General features: G+C 40.4%; 1 protein-coding gene across 1 annotated transcript; it reads left to right on the forward strand.

The window, feature by feature from the left end:
• The first annotated feature begins 14,816 nt into the window (after window positions 1-14,816).
• On the forward strand, window positions 14,817-24,742 carry TRHR (thyrotropin releasing hormone receptor). The gene is made up of 3 exons (XM_053943902.1): window positions 14,817-15,611; window positions 21,734-22,134; window positions 24,709-24,742. The coding sequence occupies exons 1-3, from the start codon at window positions 14,817-14,819 to the stop codon at window positions 24,740-24,742; spliced, it is 1,230 nt and encodes a 409-aa protein (XP_053799877.1).
• The last annotated feature ends 2,246 nt before the right edge of the window (window positions 24,743-26,988 follow it).

The raw sequence follows: 26,988 nt of genomic DNA on the forward strand, positions 1-26,988 counted from the left end.
CAGAGTTCATCTTTATTTTGAATCCTTTTGGTAGCTCCCATAGATTTTAGCTACTGTTTGTCTGGTGTTCAAACAATGATTAAAAAAGAATGCCTCCAGTTCTTGCTATAATTTCAATCATAATAAAGTCTTCATGTAAATAAAAATGGCTGTTTTGTTTGTCTCAGAAAACGGAATGACACTTCCAGAAATAGACAATGCCTTTTTCAAACAGACTGATTCACTGTGAATGAGGAGAGCTTCCCAGCTCTGCAGGGCCAAGTAGGATGTCCTTGATCTGCATCACCATCAGAACAGAGAGGGGAATTCTGACAGATTGCTGCTGCACTTTTATTTTTGAAAGATAAGAGATGTGGTACCTAAAACTATTTTATCTCCGTTCACATCCACTTCTGTCTCAACCTTGAATGTGCTGCCTCAAAGCCCCTGGATTTTTCAGTTCTGCTGTTGTGAAAATGCCTTGTGAAGCAAGATTAAGCCTTCTGGAACCTGCTGTCTTCAGCCTAAATAAATTGCAGAGGATGCAGGTTTCAATGTATTACAGGTACTTAGAAAATCCACAGAGCTTCCATGTGCCTTACCTGTATGTATTTCAATATTTAACATAATTTCAGCTGTGATAAAATGATCTGGCCATTAATGCTGCGTTGTCAAGGAGATTATTTGACCTCTTTCAGATGGAGTTCACTGTGTGGAAAGCAAAACGTTCAGCATAAACAATTCATTTTAAAAGAGCATCCATGCATAATCATTGATGCTGTACAAAAAGCAGTACTCATTAATTCCTTCTTTCTATCTCCATGAAAATCAATTATCCTAGTTGGAGTTTTTCAGTGCCCAAACTGGATGGGGTTTGACCTCCTAGAGAAGATATATAACAAAGTCTTCTAGGATTTTTTTGACTGTCAGGGAGCAAAAGAGGGGAAACAAATTGTGACTGCAAATTACTGCAGTAGCACCATATGAGAATTTATGAGAATGATGTGTTATAAGAGCAGTCCAGTTAGAAAGTTTTCATGCCTAAGAATAACAGGACAGAAAGTCTTTCTTTGTCTTTTTGCACAGTCAGGCTCTGATTTGATGTCTTTTTGAGTCAATGAGGAAAGCTCCCTCATTTTGAGTCCAGTCTGTGTAGAAACAGGATTATGACCAAAAAGAATAATAAAGAGCCATCCAAGAAAAAATGTCTTCAAAATCTGTAAAAAGAACAGGCTGTACATGCTCTCAGCATAACTTGTTCAATTTGAGGCTTTATAATAAATTTTGGAAGGGACAGGTAAAATGAGGCTGGAAGTATCCCAGCCACTGTTTTGACATGGTTAGCACTCTGTGCTTCTCCTGATGTATAAGAAATGCAAAACCAGTTTGAGACACTGGTTTTCCCACAGAAATTGTGGATATTTTGATATATCCAGATTGCAAACAGTTGTTGCAGGCAGGTGAAACAGGAAAACAAGGCTTAGAGACACAAGCCACAACCTCTGAAGCAGAGCCAGGCCTTCATTTTGAAAGAATTTCCCCTGGCATGATATAAAACTAATTGAAATAATTAGCAACCATATTAAAGCTCTCCAACCGATACCATCCAGCAATCCCACTTTTCAATGAAGTCACTATTTTGTTACTTTATCAAGACTAAACATCTCCAACTGAATTGGACTTTATTTGCACTTGTCAACACAAAGGGCTGTGGCTGTGGTGCCCTTCTTCTGTAAAGAAGCTGTGACAGGACATGCAATTCAAATTGTATTTCCCCAGTTACTCAGTATTCGTAAAAATTGCCATCCTATAAAAATCATGACTTAAAACTGTGGTGTCAGAGCTGGAATGCTCAACAAGAAATGGACCTGTACAACCTGCTGTGCTGGGAATAGATGCTGTGGTAAACCATCATCTTCTTTATGTGCTTTCCATCCACAGAACACATCCAATGTTCAAGCATCAGGGTGAATCACTGAATTAGTTTTCCACCCTTCTTTTGGCAAGGCAGTAAAAAAAAAAACTTTTTTTAAAAAATCAAACTTTGTTTTAAAGTGTTGATATTCAAGGATATTTGCAGTTTATAATTTCCAATGCTTTTTTTTTTTTTTTTCTTTTTTCCAACTAAAGATCCTTTGCACAGGATTTGGGCCTGTAATTGCCCCAGGAAAATGTGAGCATTAAATGGGTGTAAAATTAGATTGATTTGATCTGATCTAGTCTATGTTATATTTTGCTTTGATGCAGTTTGGACACCTATTTGTAATGATAAGACATCAAATAATAGTGAATACCAAATGACACCCAGTATGTGCTGATACAGACATGGAGATATGAAGAAACACTTTGTTCAGTGTGTATTATGAATGCCCATTCTTATTTTCTGAATTCATCATGTTTCCAGACATCTTCTGATGCATATGTACCAGACAAATAGCTTATTTGCTTTGAAACAGTTCATAAAGTGCCTGCTGCTAGGCTAGCTGTACCTTTTTCAGATATTTGTAAGGATGGAAGCTTCCTCCTTCTTTGTTGTTTCAAAAGCATTTAAAAAATGAGGACTCTTGTCCTCAGCGCATGCAGGGATGTGCAGAGCATTGAATTAAAAATCACAAGCCTTAGAGTGTTGTTAAGTCTGACTTGCTGTATCTTCATTGCTACATGCAGCCAAGTACTGATCCAGCTGAATGCATATATTCGACCATCCTAGTTTTTAAACTTAGTTTTAAATATCTGCGGCCTCAGGACCTTAGGTGTTGATTTGATACTGCTTTTACATTCATTCTCTGTTTTACACTGTTGAGTTCCATGTGCTTTGGTGCTGTTCCCTCCAAAAAGCTGTATGACCCCTCCCCTGGACACCATTTTAACAGATGGTGTTTATACCATCTCTCTTAAAACTCAAGTGCAATGCTGGGCCTTGTGCAGCCATTTCAAGTTTTCCTACCACCTTTATGAGCTAGTTCCATCAAAAAGTATTACAGTGAATTTAAGGACTATATATTTTTCCTTAATAACCTTTGCAATGGTGGAAAATGCAAAGCAAGACCAACAACTTCTATGGTTGCAAATGGCCATGGCAACTAACAAGCTGGTTGAAAAACTGAGTATGTGGCAACTTGAAAAAAATACTATTTTAATCCATGCTAAAGGAAAAAAACAGAACATTTTAGAACTTGTGTCTTTGTGTTGTCCAGTTTTGTGAGCGTGAAGTGATGATAAGATTCAGATGAGCTGTTTGAAATTGGCTAAAAGAGCTTTGTTTCTTGGAGTGTTAAATGAAGGCATAAATATATACAACTCACGTTTCACCTCAACATTCTTGCTGCTGCTTCATCTCAAGATTAGCTGTTCAAGCAATGACTGTTGGGGCCAAGAGTCACAAATTCTCACCTTCTCTTAGCAGTGCTTATTCTGAGACATATTTTGTCCTTGTTTAATTTAAGTTCTGGGCTTCCGAACTCCTTGTTTATATGAACTATATTTCACATTTTGTGGTTTGTGTTAGGTAAAGGTAGTTTTTCTTGTTGAATGTCATTTTCCGTGGTCCTTGAATCTTCTGTGTGTGTGTGTGTGTGAACAGGGATATCACTTAACTGACTTGCTAAGGTAGAATGTGGTTTTAAAAAATGACCAAGCTTTGTCACCAAGCTGTGACTTAACTGTTCCTTAGCAATTACATAAACAATAATAAGAGACTGACAAAAGACCAGAAGTTTATCCATCCAGATTTATAAAAAACCTAACTTTACTGCTCTTCTTGTTCTGCTGTACTATGTCAGGTTCTTCCTTGCTCCAACCTGCTCTGCAGTCAAACACAGGTCCCGGCACAGCCTCCCAGTCCCTGCGTGCCAGGAATACACCAGAGTCTTTTACAGCATCTCCCTTTAGAGCCATGGAAACAGGCAGGTGGGAAGCCACCTCTGGAGGTCATCTAGTCCAGCCTGTTGGGCAAAGCATTCATAGGTGGATCAGGCTGCTCAGGGCTTTGCCTAGGCAAGTTCAGAAAACCTCCAGGTTTAGTCTCCAAATCAGTCATCCAAGCAGTTTTCCACAGAACCTGAAGTGCAGTGTTACTGTGGCTAAACAGCCCAACCTCACCCAGTACCACTGACTCACTATTGGTTTTGAGGAGCAGAACTTCCCTCCCTTCATTTCAGGTGGAATGCTGAGGATTGACCTCCATATAGCAATGGGCTGTGTTTCTCAAGGCTGATCAGGCTTCCAGATCTTTCTCCATCATCCTCTGTGAGGGGGCTGGGGCTGCAAATGTGGATGGGGTGAGTAGGGGGAAGGAAATAGTCTCCACCCCCTGGGAGACCCATAGGAGGTCTTGCTGGCTTTGTTTTGTACAGGAAATCAGCAAGAAGGTGCTCTCTCCTTCAGTTCACCCACAGCTTGGTCTCCTTCCCGTGCTGCTGTCAAGACCCAGTCTCAAGCCAAGTTAGCCTTTTGTCCTTTTCTTGGTTTTGTTTGTTTGTTTTCTTTTTTGGGGATTAGGGAAGTTTTAATTTTTTTGTGTTTTTATGTGTGTGGGGCAAGGGTGGTCGTGGGTTGTTTGTTGGTTTTTTTTTTCTTTTCTTTTCCCAGTTCATTTTTTTTTTTTTTTGAGTTATGTGGCTTTCTTAACCCTCCTATGTCTCTTAAAAAATAACCTTCAGCTATATTTCCTTTTCTGCTGCTTATCCCCCACATCTTCTCTCAGCTTTCCTTAGCGTCCCCTTTCCTTATTTAGCATCTCCTTCTTCCACTGGCTCAAAGCCTTTTGCAGGAGGCAGTGAGGATCCCCGGGCAGCCAGGCTGTTCCTGGAAGTTGCCTTAGCAGCTGCTGTCAGACTGACGGCGTGACGCCGTTGAGCAGGACGGGAACAGAGAACTCCACATTAGAAGGCAAAGAAAATGAACTGATGTATTTCAAATATACCGCTCTATATATAGAGAACATCGTGCAGACTAATTTCATTGGTCTTAGAGTAAAAACATCCCACACCATTGGTGTGCAGTGAATGACACACAGTGGCAGAACCTATCTATAAACAATGTGAATAACAAGGTAGATTAGAGAATTATTTACGTTCTTTCCCAATTGCTTCCTAGGCTCTCACCTGGTTAGAAAACCTTTTTCTCTTTCTCTCTGACTGAGCTGAGAATATCCACAACGGAGTCCGTGGGGTTGCCAGGGGAAGGGTGGGCACCTCTAGGCTGCACCCGTGGGACAGCTGCGGCTGTGTCCAGCACTGTCCCTGGCTGTGTCCGGCACTGTCCCTCGCTGTGTCTCGCCCTGCCAGCGTGCAGCCCGGAGCAGGCAGGCATGAACAGCATGTGGAGCAAAGCTCCTCCTCCTGCAGTCCTTTCCCGTCTGTAAAACACTTCCAGATTTCCTCTAGGGCCATCGAGAGGAAAAGCAGGAGGAGGTGGAGTTCTGGATTATATATAAGCACAAGAGAACAGGACTCTCTGGCATGATGGGGAGATCAGGATCCTTCCCAACCCTGCTCCAAGGGCTTCTGCTGGCTTCACACTGGTCTCTATAGTAAAAGCCTGTGCTAGTGCTCTGCCAGCAATTTAGATTATAGTGATCAGCCAGGCACAGGATTAACATTTCTTTCAGACTATGACATCCATTTTCACTGCTACTTCTGTCCTCACTCACTGTTTTTTGTATCCTTCTTCCTTGTTTTGTTCCACTCCCATTTTTCTCTCTGTCCTCAGAACAGTATTAAACCTTTAGATTCCACACGTGAAGTAACAATCTGCAGTGTGAAGTATCCCTTCTGTGGATGTTCTTGATGGTTTCTTTTTCTCAGTAAAGCCATTTATTCTCCCAAGATACTGGGAAATAGTAGAAAGTGCTGTTTACATGCTCTTATGACCTCATTCATCAGGCGTGAACAGTGTGCAAGTACAAAGCAGCATCAGGGAGAGAGTCCATGGTTCCCTATTACCACTCTGTATTGATGGAGAGTTGATTTTAGTCTGTGGTTCTAACATTTTTTTCTGGTAACAGCTCATTACTAACACAAGACAGCTGACTCTGACAATTCACCTTGAAGATAAAACCAAAAGGTAACAAGAAACAAATGAGGAGCAGTTCCACTGAACTCTTAAATCTCCATATATTATAAAATTACTGGAATAGCTGCTAGGGATTGCACTGATTCTCATTTGTTTCAGTGACTGAGCTCTGGATCAGCCCTTCTTCATTTTCTGTCCCATTTGAAACGTTTTGCTGCCTTGTATTTACCTTCCGCGTTGATGGGTTTAAGCTACACCTGAGCCACCAACAGCCCACTGTGCAACTGATCGCTTTGGAAATAAAAGGTAGAGCACTGTGGTCAGCTAAACCTCCACAGCGGGTGATACCAGGCTGAAGTCAGCTCAGCAGGGATTTTTGCCGGCTGTTTTCACTGACTTCAGCTTTGCAACCGAATAGGTGAGAACCTCATGTGCCTGTTACAGCTCCCACCGTGTCACATCGGGCTGATGGAGTGGGTGTGGGGTGAAACCACAACAGACTTCTCCCTTTCTGCTCCAGCCTGCTGAGCTGAGAGCAGCTGCCAGAGAGGGACAGCTCTCCAGCTGTGAACCTGTCTCTGACAGTGCAGCCTCTGATCCTCCCTGCTGAGGTGATCATGAAACATGTTCGCAAAATGTAACAGGCCTATGGAGATAAGGGCAAGGGGGAAAACCTCATGGAATTGTGTGTTGTACCACACACAGTCATAAAGGCGTTTATGAAGAAAGAAGGATGAGAAAAGGGGGGAGCAGAGGGAAAGAGCTGTGTGTGCTAGGAAGTTGTCTTTCAAACTATGCTATCCACTAACAAAAACATGGTTTTACAGTCTGGTAAATTATGCATCAACTCTTAATTATTAATTCCATAATAATCTATAGAAATATATCCAATACATCCAAAGGTCTTGCATTCTCCTAATCAAGATATTTCCTTTGCATAAAGGACATTATTATAGCCATGGTGTAATACAATGAATTAAAGCTATTTTCATATGTTAGCTACATGTTCACTACTCATTCCCAATACAATTACAGCACAAGTGAATGAAGTCCAAAAGGACCAAACTTGCAATTTTTTGCCGTGCTGCATTCTAAGCAATAAAAGATTAAAAGTGAACAAAATCAAATCTCCAGGAAGGAAACAGCATTTTTTTTGGCTTTATCCCACAGAGTTACTGCTTGAGTAGGTTTTGATTCAGACCTATGTGCTCATCTCTAATTAATAACTTCAGTCATTTTTTCCTCTGATCCTCTGATATCATTGTGGTGGTTTTACTTAGCTGTTTCACACGGATAAGTCACTGCATTGCCCTTAAGATTGCACATCTCATCAAATTTATCAAACCTACACTTACAAAATCAAGGGAGCAATTGTCAGAGCAAGAGAAAAAAGCAGCTGGCTCTTTACAGAAATGCATCTTTCGGTTAAATTCTCTGGTATCTAATGAGGCATGAATTCTGATCCAAGTTTCTCCTATATTTTATGGTGTGTGTAATGGCTTTTCCTGATGCCCTTGTTCTCAACTTACTCCATTCCAGACACATCTGAAACCTTCTGTCCTTCATGTACGTACTTGTAATATTTGCCAGGCTTAATTTATTTGAGATTGATAGCCTGTCTGTCAAATGTGTCAGAAGTCCATTAAAGCCTCTGAGAATTACTGAAGTTGAACAAAAGAACAGAAGAGGCACAAGCCTCACTCCTTTCTCACACCTGAATGAAAATCAACTGGCTAGATTCTGATTTGGTACGGACCCAAGAGAAGGCATTCCTGCATCTTTTGCCATGAACTCATCCTAATTCTAACAATGACTCACTGGCTCTACTCTACTGCATTTCCAATTCTACTGTTTGTTCTACTTTTAAATCTAAATGGGTAAATGATTTTGAGATTCACTGTTTCCATTAAAGAGCAAACATGCCCAGAAAGATTAACTGAAGTGAAATAAAAACAGCCATTTTCAAAACTTTTATGAAGATATAAAGATTTTTATAAAGATCTTTATAAAGATTAACTGAAGTGAAATAAAAACAGCCATTTTCAAAACTTTTATGAAGCTCAGATGTTATGAACAAATAAATTTACATTTTCAACTGTGCAACATAATTCTTTTCTGAATTAGTAAAATTTTGAAATGACAATATGCAACTGCTGATTTTTTTTCTTCCCAACAAAAGTACTTTACTAGGTTGAAAAAAAATTGGAAGTTGTTTCAGTCATCCTGGTTGTATTTGTTTCTACACGAAACATTCCTAGAGATCACTTTACTCAGCTATAGTAGTAGTTCTGTGTCCTTTCAGCAGTGCTCCCATTTACTGATGGAAGTGGTGTGTGCAAGAAATCAGGGTATAAACCAATTTTCCACTGCCTTTGCATAATAAATCACACAACATTGAACCAAGGATGTACAACAGCATATTGTGTTCTTATGTTTGAACAGTTTTCAGCCTGCCCCGTGTTGTACTCAAACAACCAGCCACCATAACCAACCATCTCAGTCTGAGAGAAACCTTCCCTAAGGCTTTTTGCCATGCTCCAGTAAAGTCACTGCTGGGATCACAACTCCCATCTTCCACGTGGGGAACTCACATCTTCTACCATGGATACAGGGATCAACAGTGAATAGCTGAGCACACCTGGTTAGTCAAACACCAGATGCTAACATGCTGCTTGGTATTATTCAGTTTTTCATTTGCTGGTTAGGGAGAAGTCACCAAGCTGTACATCACTTAGGGGTCTGGACCCAGAAGGCTCAAACAGATCTGATGTTCTCCCTCCGTGCTTGGAGAGCTATGGAGGAGCTATTGGACTGTGACTGGTCAGGACTCATCCTGATAATGCATGAGCTAAGAGCTGCTGTCACTGACACTCCTTTTCTATTACTTTTTTCCTAAGATTTTGTTGAGTTATTAATTCATCAAGGAAAAAAAAAGTGTTTAGCTATCAATTGCTTTGCAATACCAAGTGAGTCAACCTCCTTCCCAGCTCCCAAATTATCATGCTGAACCCACTGAAAATCTCATTACAGATATGCCAAATTGCCTGTTGATGATCAAGGTACTCAAGTGAGATGAGTAATTTTCACAGCTAGGAAGAATTTGCATTAAACATTATCAAAAATATAGTATCTTAATGAGTGAATTAATATCCTTGTGTTGCTTTTCTTCTAAGCATAAAAAGCTTGTATTGTGCTGAATTATGACAAATCCTTCTACTACAAATTTAAATTAATATCCTGAAATTCTGTCTGATCATTCATTACTTTATCCCCTAGAATAATAGACAAGCAACTATATTCTTTATGAAAAAGCTTTGTTTAAGGTCATTAGTAGAATTAGTATTTATTCTCCTGTCTTGGGGCTCTCTAGAGACACAAACAGATGACAGAAAATTTGTTTTACCTAGGAACTAGGAAGTTCTGTCCTTGAAGTAGAACTATTGGATCTGTGAGATTTAAAACTCATAACCACCAAAGACAAGAGCTCTGCTTTGATCTTTTAGGCAGTTATGTTTTTCATTTATTTCAAATATTGGATCTCATGTATAGGCAATTGGTGTTAATGCCTGCAACAGTGTGCTCATAGAATCTGAACCTTAAAGAATGAGATCCCAGCATAATTTTTAAATAATTTTATTTTTAGTAATAATTTGAAATTATAATCTAAATTTTGTCCATAATCATAGAAGTCTTTCTGTGGTGTTTTTTTTTTAAATAGGGGCAACAACTTTAACCCAAAGTACATATATGAAATATATGCATAAAGCAGACTTTGACCATATACATTTTATTATCTGAAATTATGCATTATCAAATAGCATTAACAGCTATGTTTAAAGGATGGAATGACATGATATAAACTACGAGAATGCCCAGCTTCTGCTGAAACACTTTGGATGAAAGTTGGATTTCACATCAGCTTCTCATCAACCTTTGTACTGATGGTTGCATCGCTTGGGTTCAGATGAGCGGCTTCTACAGAACAGGGTACTTGCTTGCTCCTGCCAAAGTGTACCACTTTGTGTTTTTCCCTACTGAACTGCACCTCCCCTTTTTTCAGATCATCTTTCAGTGATAATTATGGCTTAGCTGATAGTCCCTTAAGAAACAAAGTTGAAGGGAATACAAATAATTATGTGATAAAAAACCCCATAAAAGCAGTTTTCCTCATCCATTTTTAATTTTTGTTTTGGGCCATCTTTCTATATTTATTCTGGCAAATTTCCTGCTCCTTCATAAGGCTCTTGTACACTTTATCTCCACCCAAAAAAAGAGCAGCCCTCTTAAAGTTCTTCCAGACTCCTTTGCCACATGATCCCAGATCTGTCTCAAACCACAGTATCCACTGGTCTTGTTGACAGGCAAGAGATAAACCAAACTTCCCATGTGGGCCAGCTGATTGCCTAAATCCGTTTTTCATACTTTTTGTGGCAACTGTTTTTTCAGAACAAGTAAATTAAAGATTCCTTATCACTTGCCTTGAGCCAATACCAGTCCAAGATGAAGAAAAAAAGAAATATGCAAAACCCCTCACCTTTGAAACACAATTAGACTCTTGCAAAGATTAAAAGCCCTTAAATCAAACAGCATTTGTCAGACACAGTTATGACCTCCACCTCATCATAAGCTCTAAACCACTTAGGCATGTTTGGAAAACCCACCCAGGCTTTCAGCAGTAGTTCAGTGCTCTCCATTGACAGGCAACAAAAAATAAGTTAGAAAGAAGGATCCCTGCCTTGGGTGATGAGATTTATCTCACAGAAGATATGTTTGGTTCCCTCACAATCTTTACTTATAAAAGGTTTTTCCAGGTGCAGGTTTCTCCCACAAACCAAACACTTATCCATGGGCTCACTACAACATCACAAAAACACAGCTATGTGGCACAGCAGGTGTAGGAAAAGAAATTCTAGCTGACCACAGTTGCTACAGTATTTAACCATGTCAAGTGTAAATGTCCCAAATGCATTTGGAGCTGATCATGCCAGTAGCTAGTTACAAATTTTAAAAGCCAGCCTCTGGATGGTAATAAAGCAATTACCAGTGATGGCTTCTGTTCTCAAAAAATGCAGCCTTGGAAATACTTGTACAGCAGTAAGTGCTCTGTGCTCCATCAGAGGTGGACACAAAGAATCCAACTTAGCTGTGATTTTTTTATGGACCCTGACTGCAGGAGGTAATAGACTATGAAATTGCCTCTTTTTTTTCTTTTTTTTTTTCTTTTTCTTTTTTTTTTTTTTAGTTGTTTATCAAAACAGAAAAGGCCCACTGGGGAAATGATCTGAGTTAGAGAAACAAAATTAAGAATAATTTATGACAAGTGGAGTAAACTACTATAATGATTCACTGTTCCACCTCAGTGTGCACTTAATGTTATCAGACAGTTTGTTATGGGTTAGTTGTGACTCAAGTGAGCCGAGACACATTTTAATTGAGACAAATGGGAAAACAATTGGGACAAGGATACTGTTGGCTAAGTGCATGTAGAACAGGTGGTGTCAACATGCCTTCCCCTCTCCCTCCTGCCCCAACAGTTGTACTGAAAGAGATGCATTGGCAAAAGTGAGCACATTTCCAGGACTTGTTTTTCTGCTTGCTGTTATTGACTTGCAAACTGCATATGCCCTCATTTCTACGTGCAATGCCAGCTGATGCTGGACCAACAGGTACAGGCATCAAATGGAGTAACAAATATGCAGTAAAAGTTGCACAGCAGTCTCTGGGCCACCTACTGTCAAAATTTCCCTGGCACAGCTGCCGGGCCTGCATGTATTCATGCTGAGCTGCTTTTGAAACTAGCCATCGTATTTTGAGGATTGCATTAACACAGCATCAACTGGGAGAAAAGATTGGCCTTTTACTGATTCCCAGATTCAGTATCTGATCTCTGCCTGATAATCATGCTGAAAGGATAATTTGAATCTATCAGGCAAAGTGTATCATATGATTTCATATGGGTTTCAGTGAAATCTACAGCACTAGATGCTCTAATTACACAGAATATATATTTCCAGTCTTGAAATTCCTTCTGCAATTACTGCAGGTTTTACAGAAACATGGTAGGTTGTGGAAATATTTTATTTAAAGAAAAGGGAAATGTTTCCTTATGTTAATACTGATAGTATTTTCATCAAATACTTACTTTTTGATAAAATACTTAAAATTTTGATTTTGATAAAATCCTCTGAATGTCTACTGTAGATTTACTTCCTTATAGCCATACAGTGGCAACTCTATAACATTTTCACTACCAGAATGCAACACATGATAAAAGTCATAGAAAGTGACCAAGACAAGACAGTCTATCCTCTCTCTGACACAGACCAGATGCAGAAGAATGAGGCAAGCATCAGATAATACATGTCTTGCACATCTTCCAAAGCTCCAATATTCATTTCAAAGTCCTGGCCTTTTAAATATTCCACAGCTCCTCTGCATGCCATGTTCTCAGCCATTAGTTCCTGCACTGCAAACACTTACATGCTCTCAGAGGTGCTGTTTCTCATGCCAACTCAGAACATACACATTGCCTACATAAGCTAGCAGGATACACAGAAATAGGAGCAGCAAGACTTCACTGTGTGATGGAGTGGCAGAAAGGCATCAGTCACCCCTTAAAGAGAAATCAGTCTATGGAGGTGCCAAAAACTTTTAATTCAGCTGAAGTCCCTGAGGATTGAGGGGTTTATCCACAGAGCCATCTCACTCAGTTTTCCTGGTCTGAATCTTTGATTCAGTGCCCTGCTGGATTTGGCCCCTACTGGGTCCCTAAGTGCTGACTGACTCTATGATCTCTCAGTCCTGGGCTCCCTCGTGGTGCATTTTATGCTATGGGCTTGAACATCAGGGGTTACCCCCACTAGGGTCCCACAGCCTTAAAAGCATGGATTCCTAGGACATTCTGTCCATTTTGAAGGACAAAATGTTGTGGAGTGTAGAGAGGCTAGAAGAAATATTTTTTAGGACACCCAGGCATTACAGTAGCACTGACCTTCTTCCTCTTTCAGCTGTGTCCAAAATAACAGGATCTGCAGATGGTTTAAAGGACAATCAAGATAATATATTTCTGTTGATATACTGCTGGTCAAGTAATTGGCAACCTGCATTTTTCCACAGGTCAGTGAAAGAGGACTGACAAAACAATTTAATTCTTTTCACCCCTGTTTCTTAATCTATTAAGCAGGAAAAATTATATTTGCTTTACTTCATTAGGTATTTTTGGATCTACAGATAAAATGAGATCACAACAGGAATGTGAAAAGGCAAATGGAAAAAAATTACTGGAAAACTTAACTGAGTGGCTTCAAACCTCTGGAATTGTTTGAGTCTGATTTTCAGCTCTGATTCAGGCGATACTCTCTTTTTGTCACCACCTGTTGTTTAAGTGTACTTAAAATCCTAGTTTTGCAAACATATGCCAGTGCTAAACACTACAGTCTGTTTTCAAATCCAAGATGCCTTTCCTCAGTTGTGCAACATTTTTTTTTGTTGAAATTTTCCTGAGCAAAGAGCAAAAACAATTGCCCTAAATGCAGAAAAATAAGGGATTTTAAGACAAATTTGCTCTTTAAACTTTTAACACAATAGCATAAGGAGAAATGATGGACTATGGGACTGTGACTGGGAGTTGACAAGGGCACTTTCACAGAGCCTTACAGAAGGGTTTGCTATTGTTTCTCTCACTAAGGCATTTAGATAGCAAGTGAGACAGGAAAGTGCAGTCTCCAGGTGCAGCTAGGCTACTGAATTGGTAGGGTTTCATCTGCACTGCTCAAAACAGTTATTTCCACCAGTCTTTGATTTGTCTGTGGTTTGACACAACCTGACTGACCGTGGAGGAGTTTATTCAACCAGAGGAGAATCTACATTGAGGAAAGAGTGGTAGATTAGTGACACTGTGTGTGTTGTGTGCATGCACGCATGCACACGTGTGACTGATCTCGTTAAGAAGCAATTTGTGTTGTGATCATTTTATTGTTGCTCTGCCGCAATTCAAAAGAGTTGAAAGGACTTAGGAGCGATGACAGCAGTAGCGATAGAGGTTTTGAACAGAATTTTCTATTAAGTAAAAAAGACCCCTGCATTTTTTCCTGCTATTTTCAAAAGCTGGGATGCATTTGTTTCTGTAACTCCCCGAAGGGACTATTACAGCTCCTTGCAAAGCAGGAGGCAAGTGTAAATCGCCGTTACCTTCACAATGGCATGGCGGCAGTCAGAATTTAAAAAATCAGTGCAATTTTGTTGCCAGTCAGCTCTCCTTTGTTTGCCAGTGTGGATCAATGTGATCGATGCTGTCATTATAGCTGTCTGAGAGCAGAGAGGGAGAGCGGCGTGAAGCAGAAAAACTTCACGAATCCGTCTCGTTTCACCTCCTGTGCTGTCTCCACCCTCGGAGCGCGGTGGCTCCTCCTGGCAAGCGGCGCTGCTGGAGCGGGAGCGGCTGAGCCCGGGCGGCGCTCAGCAGCTGGCAGAGCAGGGGCTCCGCTTCCCCGGCCGCTGCAGGCAGGAAACTCCCACCTCCGCGGGCTGGGTGTTCATGAATGCCTCAAACCATCTGTGAGAAAACAGCGTTTTAGCCTGTGCAAGTGAGCTGGGGACTTAGAGGGATTAACCCATCTGATAGTTGACTTTATAAAGACTGAAAGTCCAGGTGCTTTAGGGGGAGTGGAGGACGGTACAGGAATGGGACTGTGACTACATGGAGACCGAGTTCTGGGGCTGCAGCTCACCCACGCTCTGCTCCAGCGACCCTTTTGCAGGGGACCATGGAGAGCAGGTGCTGAGATCGAGTGCTTGGCGGAAGCAGCGGTGGGCTGGTGAAGATGGAGAATGGCACAGGAGACGAGCAGAACCAGACTGGGCTGCCACTATCAAGCCAGGAGATCATTACAGCTGAATACCAAGTGGTTACTATCCTCTTGGTCCTCCTCATCTGCGGGCTGGGCATCGTGGGCAACGTCATGGTAGTTTTGGTGGTCCTCAGAACCAAGCACATGAGAACTCCCACTAACTGCTATCTGGTGAGTCTGGCTGTGGCAGATCTCATGGTGCTGGTGGCTGCAGGACTACCCAATATCACAGAGAGCCTGTACAGATCCTGGGTGTACGGCTACGTCGGGTGTCTCTGCATCACTTATCTCCAGTACCTGGGAATCAACGCTTCTTCTTTTTCCATCGCTGCCTTCACCATTGAGAGGTACATAGCCATCTGCCACCCAATCAAAGCTCAATTCCTGTGCACTTTTTCAAGAGCCAAAAAGATCATTGTTTTTGTTTGGGCTTTCACCTCCATATACTGTATGCTCTGGTTTTTCTTGCTAGACCTTAATACAGTAGCCTACAAAGAGACTACTGTTGTGTCCTGTGGCTACAAGGTTTCCAGGAGCTATTACTCTCCTATCTACATGATGGACTTTGGTATATTTTATGTTGTGCCAATGGTACTGGCAACTGTCCTCTATGGCCTGATTGCTAGAATACTGTTCCTGAACCCCATCCCTTCAGACCCAAAAGAAAACTCTAAGACCTGGAGGAATGATGTGGCTCACCAAAGCAAGACTGTGAATTCCAAGATGACTAGCAGGAGTTTCAATAGCACTATTGCTTCTCGAAGGCAGGTAGGAACAACTGTTTGAAATGGCTTTCTGAAACCCAAACAACTTGTTTTAAAGCTCACTTGTCTGAAGCTGTGGAAAGAGGTAAAATATATTCTTCCTTTTTTCTAAGCAGTCAAGTTCAAAATCAGTGATACACATATGCATGAAAATACATATTTTTTCTTGCTTGTACATTATTGCCTACTGCAAGGACCAAAAAAACCCAAAAAATAGTATATCAGAAAGCAATTAGGAAGTGTCAGATATGATGGAAACATTTTTAACTATAATTTCTTTACATTACAGCTTGTTAGTAATCTTGTCAAATATACAAAGTGACTCTTGACTTATTTTTGAGATATGAAGGGGAGCAACTATTCTGGGAGTTTGGGACACTTGATGTTAAGTCCCAGCTAAGGCACTATGTCACTCAGGAAATGCACTCAAGCTGTAAATTTTCCTGTCTCTAACTCTCCTGTGAAAAGTCTGTTTAAGGAAGTCTGTACATAAATTGCTTTGTAAATGCTAAATATCTTTGTTTCTCTGTCTCTCAGAAAATATTTTTTTGTACTGATGGCTCAAAACTGAGGCATAGGTTTGAGCAGCTTCTTTTTGTATTATGGAATATGTATGCTGCTGTGTGTAACAATACCAGTGGAATATAGTTAGCAGGTTAATTGCTGGCTGTTTGCAGTAAACCACATGGTATGCAGCAGGTAGCACAGCTGGTGCAGTGATGGGAAACACAGGGTGCATCTTTTGCAGATGGCTCTGGGGATATTCTTCTTATTCTTTATATTCTTCTTATTTTGCTTCAATTGCTACTGTTTATGAGAGGGACCATGTTCTCTTATCACAGAGATGGGAAAACCCTCAGAAGTTAACTGAGCTGCCTTCTAGAGCAGCGAGCCCTCAGAGAGCACTAGAGCTATGCTTGGAAACACACAACAGAAATACGAGGGCTAGGTTAAATTTAATTATGTTGCCAATTATAGTTAGCAGTCAGGAGGTGTGTAATGTTGTTTTTCTTTGTCCATTAATTAGTAGAAGAAGATAACCTGCTCTTCAAGTTAATATCACTTTACACTTGATTACATGTGCGTAGTATCACTTGAAAAACAGACAAATCTTTTACATTGAACACTGATGAATATGGACACTGTTATATCATGAAACCAACAAGTGAAGATTATAATGTGATATCTTTTATGTCTTGTAATGACAGTAAGACTTTCTCTAAAAGCCTAAGCAACGTGATTGCTTAAAGCTGCTTCATTATAAGTAAAGCTAGAATTTGCATATAGTACAACACAGGAAGCAAAGCAAGGATAGCATGGCATAATTGGTAATATTTTTTGTATAATAGCAACATGCTAAAGATAGGCAGTGATGTAAAAAACAAGAAAAGAGAAAAAACAAGTACATATCAGAAAAAAATCTAGAATCTCAACAGCTAGTAAGAAACAAAAAGGAAAATTTCCTGCCATGCTGACAAGGACATGTATAGCTGACAATACAGTCTGGCCTGACAGTGAGTCTGGCTGAAATGAAACTCTGTGAAACTCTGTGTCTTCCTGGACCTGTGTTTGCACTACGGGGATTGAGTAGTGTACAATATCCAGCATGTGATCTGTAGAAAAGGTGTCTGAAAATGTGGTGTGAACTTCCTACTTCTGTAGCAGTTCTCATATTTATCCAAAAACATTCCTATGAAATTAAGTATATGCATGTTTCTGTAGTGGGGTTGGCTCCAGCTGAGAATGGGAGAGAAAATGGGAAATGCTTCTATTCTTCATGATCCAAGGCAAGGACAGGCAAACAAACTATCAGTTATTGTCATGGGCACTGCAGAGTCAACATGGAGAAAATTAAAATTGCCAATTTATTGCCTGTTGTAGCCACAAGTTACACTCAGTCTCTTCCCTGGCAGCAACCAGCAGTGTGGGGCCAGAGAGTGCTGCAGTCAGGTTGCAGAAGTTGGTCCCTTGTCACTCCTTCTTTCTCACCCTTTTCCTCTGTTTCAGTGTGGGTCCTGCAGCCCACAGATCACAGATTTTTTTTCTTTTCCATTCATAGTATGAATACTGAATTACATGTTTGCATGTAGGTTTCATACTTTCCCCAAAGGAATTCCTACTTTCCTCAGATATCAAGGTGACTGAGAAAAATAAATGCAGCCTTACATAGCAAACATGTTGGTTTAAACTTGAGATGGAATTCAGCTCACCTAACGGTATGTGTATCTCACAAAGCTAGTTGATTAGTCCAATCAAATAATCTAAGGTCACCATGGCTATCATGGTCACTAATAACAGGTAGATTGCCCTCTAGAGAAAGTCCTCTCTTAGACAGTGTTGCAGTTATGACCTGCTCACCAGAGGAATCCCTCTGTTCTCTCACAGCACAGCAAGAACAGATTCCAGCTTGCAGTGCAGGATAAGTTTTGCACAGTTTCCATGAAATCCTCAGTCTTATCACTTGGTTTCACTTGTGGTGTTAGTTTATCAAGATCTTAATCCTTCTATTTATTTAATTCTCCTCCTCATTGCACAACTTCTTTTTGATTAGGAAATCATGGACTGGGATATGCAATCCCTGTGTGTTGCAATGAACATGACCAGGCACAAGAAGAAGGATGTTATTACATGGCTTTAAAACACCAGAGTGACTATTGCTTTTACCTGTCAGTGTAAGAAAGATTACTACTCAAAGGAGAAGGAAGCAATATCAAATTGTTTGTATGAGGATAGTGAAAATGTCTAATAAAAACCATTCCTTAGAATAAGAAGCTTTTGGAGCAGGAAGAAAAAAGAGGATACTAGTCCAGAATTAAAATATTGAGACTCTGTTTAGTAAAATATGTTTTAAATATTCTTTAGAACTTCCTCAGAAATAAAAAGGTAGGGCTTGAAGAATGTTATATGCAGGCAGAACCATATTCAATCTCAAGCTCTTTTGTTATCATTCAAACTACACTTGAAATTTGGACTAAGCTGAAATTGTTCAAAGTCTTTTTACCATGTTTTCAATCTCCCTAACTAAGAATAATTTGTATCCTGAGCAGAGGACATACAGTACACATACACAAGAAAAGATCAATCAGTGTATGCTTGCCTTCACCTGAGCAGTGAATTGAGAATATAGTGCTGCTGCTTTCAGGGAGCTTTGGTGTATGCTTACAGGTAATAAAAATAATGTTCTTTTAAAATTTGTTCTCTTAGCACTCCACTGATGTCAAATAATTAGCCTCCTCCCAATATATGTTTAGTTCTGTTTCATATGAAATTATTTGAAAAAGGATATGGCATTTTGCTTAAACAAAGAGGACCAAACTTTCCTGTAAATTATTTATGTTCAGCTGTAATGACTTGTGGTGTGGATAAGAATGAAGCTTTGGCCTCAGTCATGTATTTAGATAATGGGTTCACCTATAAAGCAAATTGAGGTGAATTTGTGTCCAAAGCCCTAAGTGGTGCCTCACCTTGCAGTGGAGTGACAACCCCCAGGGTGGGACTAAGTAAGCCTTGCCAGAGCACCTCCTCAGAACTGCTGCCTTTTGCACATAGGTCATGGTCTGAGGTAGCTGAGCATGAAGAACCCTTCCAGAGCCAGCTTAAAGAGGATTTACCGATGAGTAAATAACTACCTGAACTCAGGGCCTGATTGTGTGTCTCTGAGACAACCATGGCCAGTCAGATGGATCAGGAAACTGAATTTATGACAGGCAATAGAGACCTTGTGGGAGGTTTGTTATTTTTGGCAGCTTTGGAAGGATGTGTACTGCAGACAGTTTAAAATTATAGTGAATTCTCCTCATTGTCCTGTATGGACTGAACCACCAAGAGATGCCACCCATGGGTTCTGCCTCTTCTCTTGCACTGCATGTAGACTCTGTGAAGGCGTATGAGTACATGAGTTGGTTCGTTGACCTGCGCAAAATGAAAACCAGCTCTACAGAGTGCGTAGTTTCCAGCAGTAGAAGCTTATGGTGTTAGAAAGAAAACATGCATCCAAATGCCAATATACACAAATTCAGCTAATAATCTGCACACTACATACATACATACAAACATACATATATTTCATATATATATATATATATTTGCAGTGTATGGGATACAGTCACTTGAGGAGTAAGTTTTTTTTCACTGCTGTACAGTGTTAATTGTGTGACTCTGAATGACCCTCCTTGACAGTAGGAATAATTTACTTCTAGTCCAGATTCAAGCTGATAGCTGCAACACTGTAAATAATCCTCTGAGCAATTTTTCCTGAAAGAAATGTAAATTGCCAATGACTAGTAGGTACCACAATGGAGTGTCCTGCTGAGCTTCTGGTAGCAAAGTACTCTGATGCCTGTGTAGGCTGTTATGCCCTGAATGCCTGAGCTGATGGAATACATCTGGTATGGTTTGGCTCTGTCCCATTGTTCACCCAGGCTCCACAAATGGTGGCTTTCTTCCTTTAAATGTGGATTATTTTCTACAGTGAATGATTGTTCTCCACTGAATAGATTTGCTCAGTTTGGAGGCACATTTGCTCAGCTGGAGCTGAACTGGAGGGATAAGAGCAAGTGGGTCAGAACTAGGTCAACTCTCTCCTTGCCACCATGTTCACAGGAATGGCCCTTTCAGAAGAGGAGATAAGGAGAGATCATCCTTTGAGTTACCTGGAACATTCACATTTGTATTTTGTCTATTACAACGACTGTTCACAGAAAATTAGAAAAGAAACAGTGTAGAAGTCATAATGAAATGTATCAGTCAAGTGACAAAAAAGGAGATAGCATTTCTCAGTCTTATTTCTTACTTCCACTGAACACAGTTGTAGAGAAAACAAAAGTAGGGGTGAGGGAAGAACTATAAGATAAAATTGCAGCCTTTGAATATGCACATTCAAAGATCATTAAATAGATAAAGATACATCAATTTGTAGAATAACTTTGATTTTCATCACATTGTTTATTATAATACCTATAACAAACCAAACAAATTGGCTTAAAAGTGTGTCTTTCTAGATAGATAGGAGAAAATACATTCATTAGGCAATGTGATGGCAGGATTCTATATAATGAGCTTATCTGGTCAGAAGACAATAGAATTATATACTCACAACTTCAAACTAAAGCCCACATCTAAAACTAGCATGTGTGAGTGTTCTTAGTGGAGTTATCTCCTATTGAAACTCTTATAAATCTACAATCAGAAGAAACAGTTGTAGCTCATTAAAATGTGTGCCAATACTCTCTATTTCACACAGTTAACCAAGTCATCTCCTGACTTCCATGAGGCTGTGCCAACGTATTGTCCCATGTCACATTACTGTGTGCTTTCTACTTTCTTTTTTAATAGCTTTCAAACTTTCTTTAATGTAGAGACTGTTGAATACTGACTACACTAGAATTAAATTATTTACAAAAGACAGACTAGTTTTAAAGTGGGTTTATTTTTTTTTATTATTTCTTGTTCATTTCATTTCAGCTATCCTGGGTATTCCCAAAGGTTTTTCTTTTCTTTTTTCAAAAGAAAATTACATAATAGAATAAAGTTCTTAGAACAAGTTTGACTGATAATCTTTTTTTCCCAGGCTCTGTAAACTTTATTTGACTTTTCAGAGTAAACATCAAATAATGAAGATCTAATTAAATACTGAGGATTTGAGAAAAATTAATTAATCTAATTGTTCTCTTTTTTCCTTATTTTTTGGCTTTGGGAAATTGTTGTAGGCTGACTGTTAAAACAGATAACCGAAAAAGGCTTCATGCTCAATTACTCTACAGGGTATACTAGTCTAAAGGTAGAGATCTAATGTCTTGGAAAAAAAATACTCTCTATCTTTTTTTCCCCATTTGAATCAACACCCCCTTCCAGCATAAGAAGTGGAAATGTCTAAGGTCTACAACATTTAGCTTACTGGGGTATCATCTGGAAAGAGTAATTTAACAAAAACTAGGAAAAATTTGAAGCCAAGGTTTTTGTACTTCCTACTGTAGAAACCTTTCTGAGTCAAATATTCATCAGAAATTCCTACTGAAGGATCTGTCCAGGGGTTTGGTTTGGGCCCAGAGGGTAAGGGAAATGCACGTGTTCATTCCAAGCGGAGTACTGACCTTGTGCCCCTCTTCTGTCTCTATGTTCCCTCAGGTTACCAAGATGCTGGCCGTGGTTGTGATCCTATTTGCATTCCTATGGATGCCCTACCGCACCCTGGTTGTTGTCAATTCCTTTCTTTCCAGACCCTTCCAAGAAAACTGGTTCCTGCTATTTTGCAGAATCTGTATTTATTTAAATAGTGCCATCAATCCTGTAATTTATAATCTCATGTCCCAGAAATTCAGAGCAGCCTTCAGGAAACTGTGCAACTACCAGCAGAAACAGGAGAAGAAACCTGCCAGTTCCAGCATGGCCCTAAATTATAATGTCATCAAGGATTCTGATCATTTCAGCACTGAGCTAGAAGATATTACCAATACCTACCTGTCCTCTGCAAAACTGTCCATTGGTGATACGTGTTTGTCATCCAAGGTAACCGTTAATACATTTCAGTGCTGGGGGTCCTCCAGAAGCAGAGCACGTTGCTGGGCATGGGGCTGTGCTGGGGTAGCTTTCAGCCAGGGCAGCACTGCAGAGGGCTGGGAGAGGCTGGCAGTGACAGGCCATGCACCAAACAGGACATGGCAGGGAGGGACAACTTCCCAGCTCTGGAAAGCTGTGCTTTCAAAGTGCCTTGTGCCAAGCGTGGGGGGACTTGGAGGATCTGAAGCATGCGGAAGGATGGGGAGAAACAATCAGGTTAAGCCTTCTTTTCTGAGGAACAGTGGGCTCTAGTGGAGCATTAGCAAGTGGTTCTCAGGTGTGGTGCCTCAGGTGCACATCTGGCAGGAGGGTGATGTTGGTGTCTGAGCTCAGTGATTCCTCTGGGCATGCTCTGGCTGCCCGCAGGGAGGGCAATGGGGCGTTTTCTTGTGCCTTCCCCCTTGACTCCAGCTGGGGGTTAACTAGCCTGGTGCCACCACACAGCTGGTGCTAAGGAGAGGCTCTCCCACACACCAGCACTTTCATTCTGTAGTGTGTAGCACATCTCTTTAACCCACTTCTCTTGATGATGCACATTACTGTCTTCATGATGCTTTTTTACACAATACTACCTAAATGCTGTATGTGAACCCATGCATTTAGATCTTAAAAATATAGATGATCTACAAAGAGGCTTAGTTTTCATTTGCTTTTGCAGATTATATGAGAGTGTAAAATATTTTTTCTCAGTTTGCTTCTTCTCTCCTCATTTTCAGGCCTGAGGCCCACCTTGTTCTGAGTGTGCAGCCATATAAGACATTTGGATGCTCTGTTCCCACCAATTGTATGAATTGTAAGGACATTTCTGCTCACAGAATTGCACAAGCTACCATACATCTTTACATACCTGCCTGTGCCCTACAAGAAAATGCAGCACCTTGAGGAATGAAAAGAGTATATTATTGAGGCTAACTGAATGAAGTACTTAATACAACCTAACTTTAGGCAGGTGAGTTGGCTCCAGGAGAATATCTAAATTCTTCTTCCCATTACCTGGCTGAAGAGTGGTCTGTGATCTCAGAATGAGCAAGGCTTGCCAGGACATGTCCATGGACACAGAGTGGGGCAGGGGATGATAATCCCTGTGAAGATGAGAGGTGAGGAGAGGAGCTGCTCTAATGTGTGCCTGCACTGGGCAGTACCTGGGGGACCTTCCAACAGCAGCCAAAATTGCTGCTAATAGCAGTAATTACCTGCCAGTGACTCCCATATCCCACATCAGTGCAAATCTCATTGCAGCCATCACAGCATGCTTCAATAAACAGATATCTGATGGCAAAAAAGCACAAAATCTTTCCTTTCTTTGATTTATTTTTACCTTGAGCAGTGTGAAATAGGAAGACTATTCAATGAATTTGCAGCAGGGAACAAACAAATTAAAAAGTCAGTAAGAAGCATTTAAAATATCTTATTTTTTCAGCAATCAGATTTATAGATATACCACTTTAAATGTAAGTCTCAGCTATTACTGAATCCTGTTGGAAATTGACAGATATTGAAGAGTATGTAACAGGCTTTTAACAGCTCCTTTTATCTTGGTTCAATACCAATTGTATCTAAGAGCACTAGAAGGGGTTTAAAGCTTTAATATCGATAATATCTAGGGAAAAGAGGAGAATTCAGAGAAAAATGACACTTTTTAAATGTTTAAATCTTTAATGTTTTTAAAGTTTATCTGTTAGAATACTTTAGGACATAAAGTGTCAGAAGTCATCACGGCTTTTTACTTGCCAGCACAGCCCCTTCCCTGCTCTTCCCACCCAGGCCCATGATAAGCAGCCTGGAGCCATAGTCTCCCTACTGTAGCTTCAGACAAAATGTCACGCCGTGCTTTGGCTTTGCTCTAGACCAGCTCTTGTTCTTGCTAGAAGTACATTTTCTCACTTCTGTGCTGCAGAAGCCCATGAAAGTGCCTGTGCCATGAACATTTTGCACAGCTTTTGTACATGACATTCAAAAACCTGTAAAAAACCTGATTCACAGAATTGCAGAATAGGCTGGTTTGGAAGGGGCCCAGAAGGATCATCGAGTCCAGCTCCCAGCCCTGCACAGCCCCATCCCCAAGAGTCAAAAGCCTGCCCAGTGTGGGTGAAAGAAGCAGCCTCTACAGCATTGTAAGGCTTTCCTCTCCAGTGTTCTTTTACCTACACAGCTACTTCCCTAATTCAGGCCACTTTCCCTAATATTCAACTATATTTGCAAACTTAAAGAGAACTAAAAATACCCTTATAAGCCTCAGATTTAAATGTTAAAAACCATGAACCTGTGTCATCTGCATCCAAAGGACTCTACTGGGCATTCTCTACATGGCAAGGAGGACACAAACAAATTGCCCAGAGAGGTTGTGGAGTCTCCCTCACTGGACATATTCAAGAACCATCTGGACTCAGTCCTGTGCCATATGCCCTGCTTGAGCAGGGAGGCTGGACCAGATGACCAATTGTTGTGCCTTCCAATCTTACTCTGTGATTCTGTGATTTTGCAAACAGTCTGTGTCCTGCTCTGTCTGCATTCTTGCTTTAACTCCTGTTTTACCTTTGCAGAGCTCCACAGGCACTTTCCAGCTTGGCAGAGTGATGGCAGGGCATGGGAGGGACCAACAGCAAGGAGGTTTTGACCAGCAGTGCAGGTGTGACAAAATTCCAGAAGCTGGCAGAGCTTTGTCTGGAGCAGAGCCAGAAGTGGGACCCATGCAGGCCTTGTTGCAATCTTTCCCAAATCCTCTGCATTTCCCAGCTTGCCAGGTTGTTTATCTGAGCAGCACAGGCCACCAGGCAGGCATATGCAGTGGGGTCTATTTCTGTGCAGATGTCTGAACCCCCACAGGAATGGAAGGCTGCTTTTAAAATAATAAGGAAGAACTAAAATGACAGAGTAAGTCATGTGTCAGCCAATAAAGGAAAGTTGGCTGGGGCTCAAGAGTCAGAGAGAAGGGTACCAATGTATTCTCAAATTAGTACCCAGCTATTAATCTCATAAATTCAATTCTGTAGCTGTGACATACACTTTGGGCAAACCTTTCCTTTGTAGAGCTTGATGTGAAAATATGGAGTTCTATAGCATTTTACTGCTTAGACTTGCTTAAAGCTACAGATTGCCATGATAAGGGAAAGTCAAGGAGAGACACCACAACCTGTTTAACATTTTCTCCAAAGCACCTGTCACAGAGAAATTAAATTATCTGTGGATCTTACGCAGGAATGTATGGTCGCTTAGCCAAGAGTCATTCAAAGTAAAGGCAAGTTCCTGTGTCTGACTGAACAAAGTCTTTGTCTGACTTTGCAAACTCTTGTGATGAAGCCAGGACTGCTTCCAGCTGCTGGGAGCTGATTCCCAGTCCCAGGGGCAGAGGCTGCTGGTGCTTGGAAATCCCTTTGCCCTTCACATGCTGTTTTCAGCCAGGCACATATTCAGTGCTTTCAGAGGAGGCCCTACTTTCCAGAATTTCTCAAGAGGTGCTAGAACTAGTTGCTTTTCTTACTTAAAAAGCAAGATGTGCAGGTCTAGCAGCAGGCAAAGTGGGCATTCCCTGGAAACCTGGCTGTCTGATGAGGAGCGCAACTGGCTCAGTATTTGTGAAATAACAGTAAAAACTGAGCTCAGTATTTCTGTAATAAGAGTAGAACTTAAACTTTTATCTCAGTGTTTTCAGAGCACAGGCTGAATTGCAGCTTTTATAGACCAACAGTACCAGAAGTGAATTCTCTCCTTTATTTGCCTTTTTGCTCAAAAAGTAACTGTCAGCCTCTGCCTTCTCAGCCTCTGCTCCACCAGATGCTCAAGTGAGATATTTAAGCCCACATTCTTTGTGATGTTTCATGAAGGGCTAAAATCTATGTAGGTGACTTTGTATCCACCATCACTGGGAATAACAAAAATGAAATTATTTCTTTCTGATATTTATTTGTGCTAACAGAAATTATTATTATTGCAAAATTGTGTGCAAAACCACAATATTTATAATTGCATCTTTAAGCTAAGGTGTGATTTTAACTGATAATGTGATGTGACTGTATCTTTATAGATGTTAGTTGTGAAATCCATGCTAATTTTATACTGATATACAGCTAACACTATAGAACTTTGTCAGATATCATGCTGATGTGACTGTTCCTGTGTTTGCCCTTCTGTTTAGAACAGCAATCAACCTTTTTTCTTGTACCCAGATATTGTAAATTATATATGTGAGAATGTATTTTTTTAATTATGTGGGTTTAAATGTATTGATAATTATATAATTTTTTTTGCTAAAAAAAAGTGGAAGTGGCTGGATGTCAACTACTGACTGCAGTAATATAACTGTCTTTGTATATTTAATTTGTGGATAGCAAGTCCTTTGCAACATTTAGTCTGAAAAAATTGTCTGTTTGGTAGTGATATTGAAATCCATGCCTATATCCTTATTTAACATCTTTCCAGTAAGGGATTGCATTCTTATTGGACTTTTATTTAGACGTTTATTCAGAATGCCACAGAAGAGGTGCTGCTTTCACATCTGGCTTGGGGAGCTATGCTGCTTCCTTTCTGAAATTCTGAGATTTCAGAACCTTCAGTGAAGGTAAATTGTGCAGCTGAGAAAGATCAGGTGTATTTGTAACACACTTTGGTTCAAATTATCACATGATCTCCCTGAGTTCAGAATAAAGGATATATCAAAGAAGCTCCAATGTCCTGTAAGAGGGTTTATGATGCTTCTGTGGAAATGGAAGACACAAGTCAAATGATAAAGATCTCACTAGCATCACTTCAAAAACAATTATCTGCAAAATGGACTGAAGGACCTGCTGCAGCACCTCCCCAGCTACACAGTGAAGGCTTGGATC

The sequence above is a fragment of the Vidua chalybeata genome, chromosome 1 (assembly GCF_026979565.1).
Source record: "Vidua chalybeata isolate OUT-0048 chromosome 1, bVidCha1 merged haplotype, whole genome shotgun sequence".
NCBI classification, from domain to species: Eukaryota; Metazoa; Chordata; class Aves; order Passeriformes; family Viduidae; genus Vidua; species Vidua chalybeata.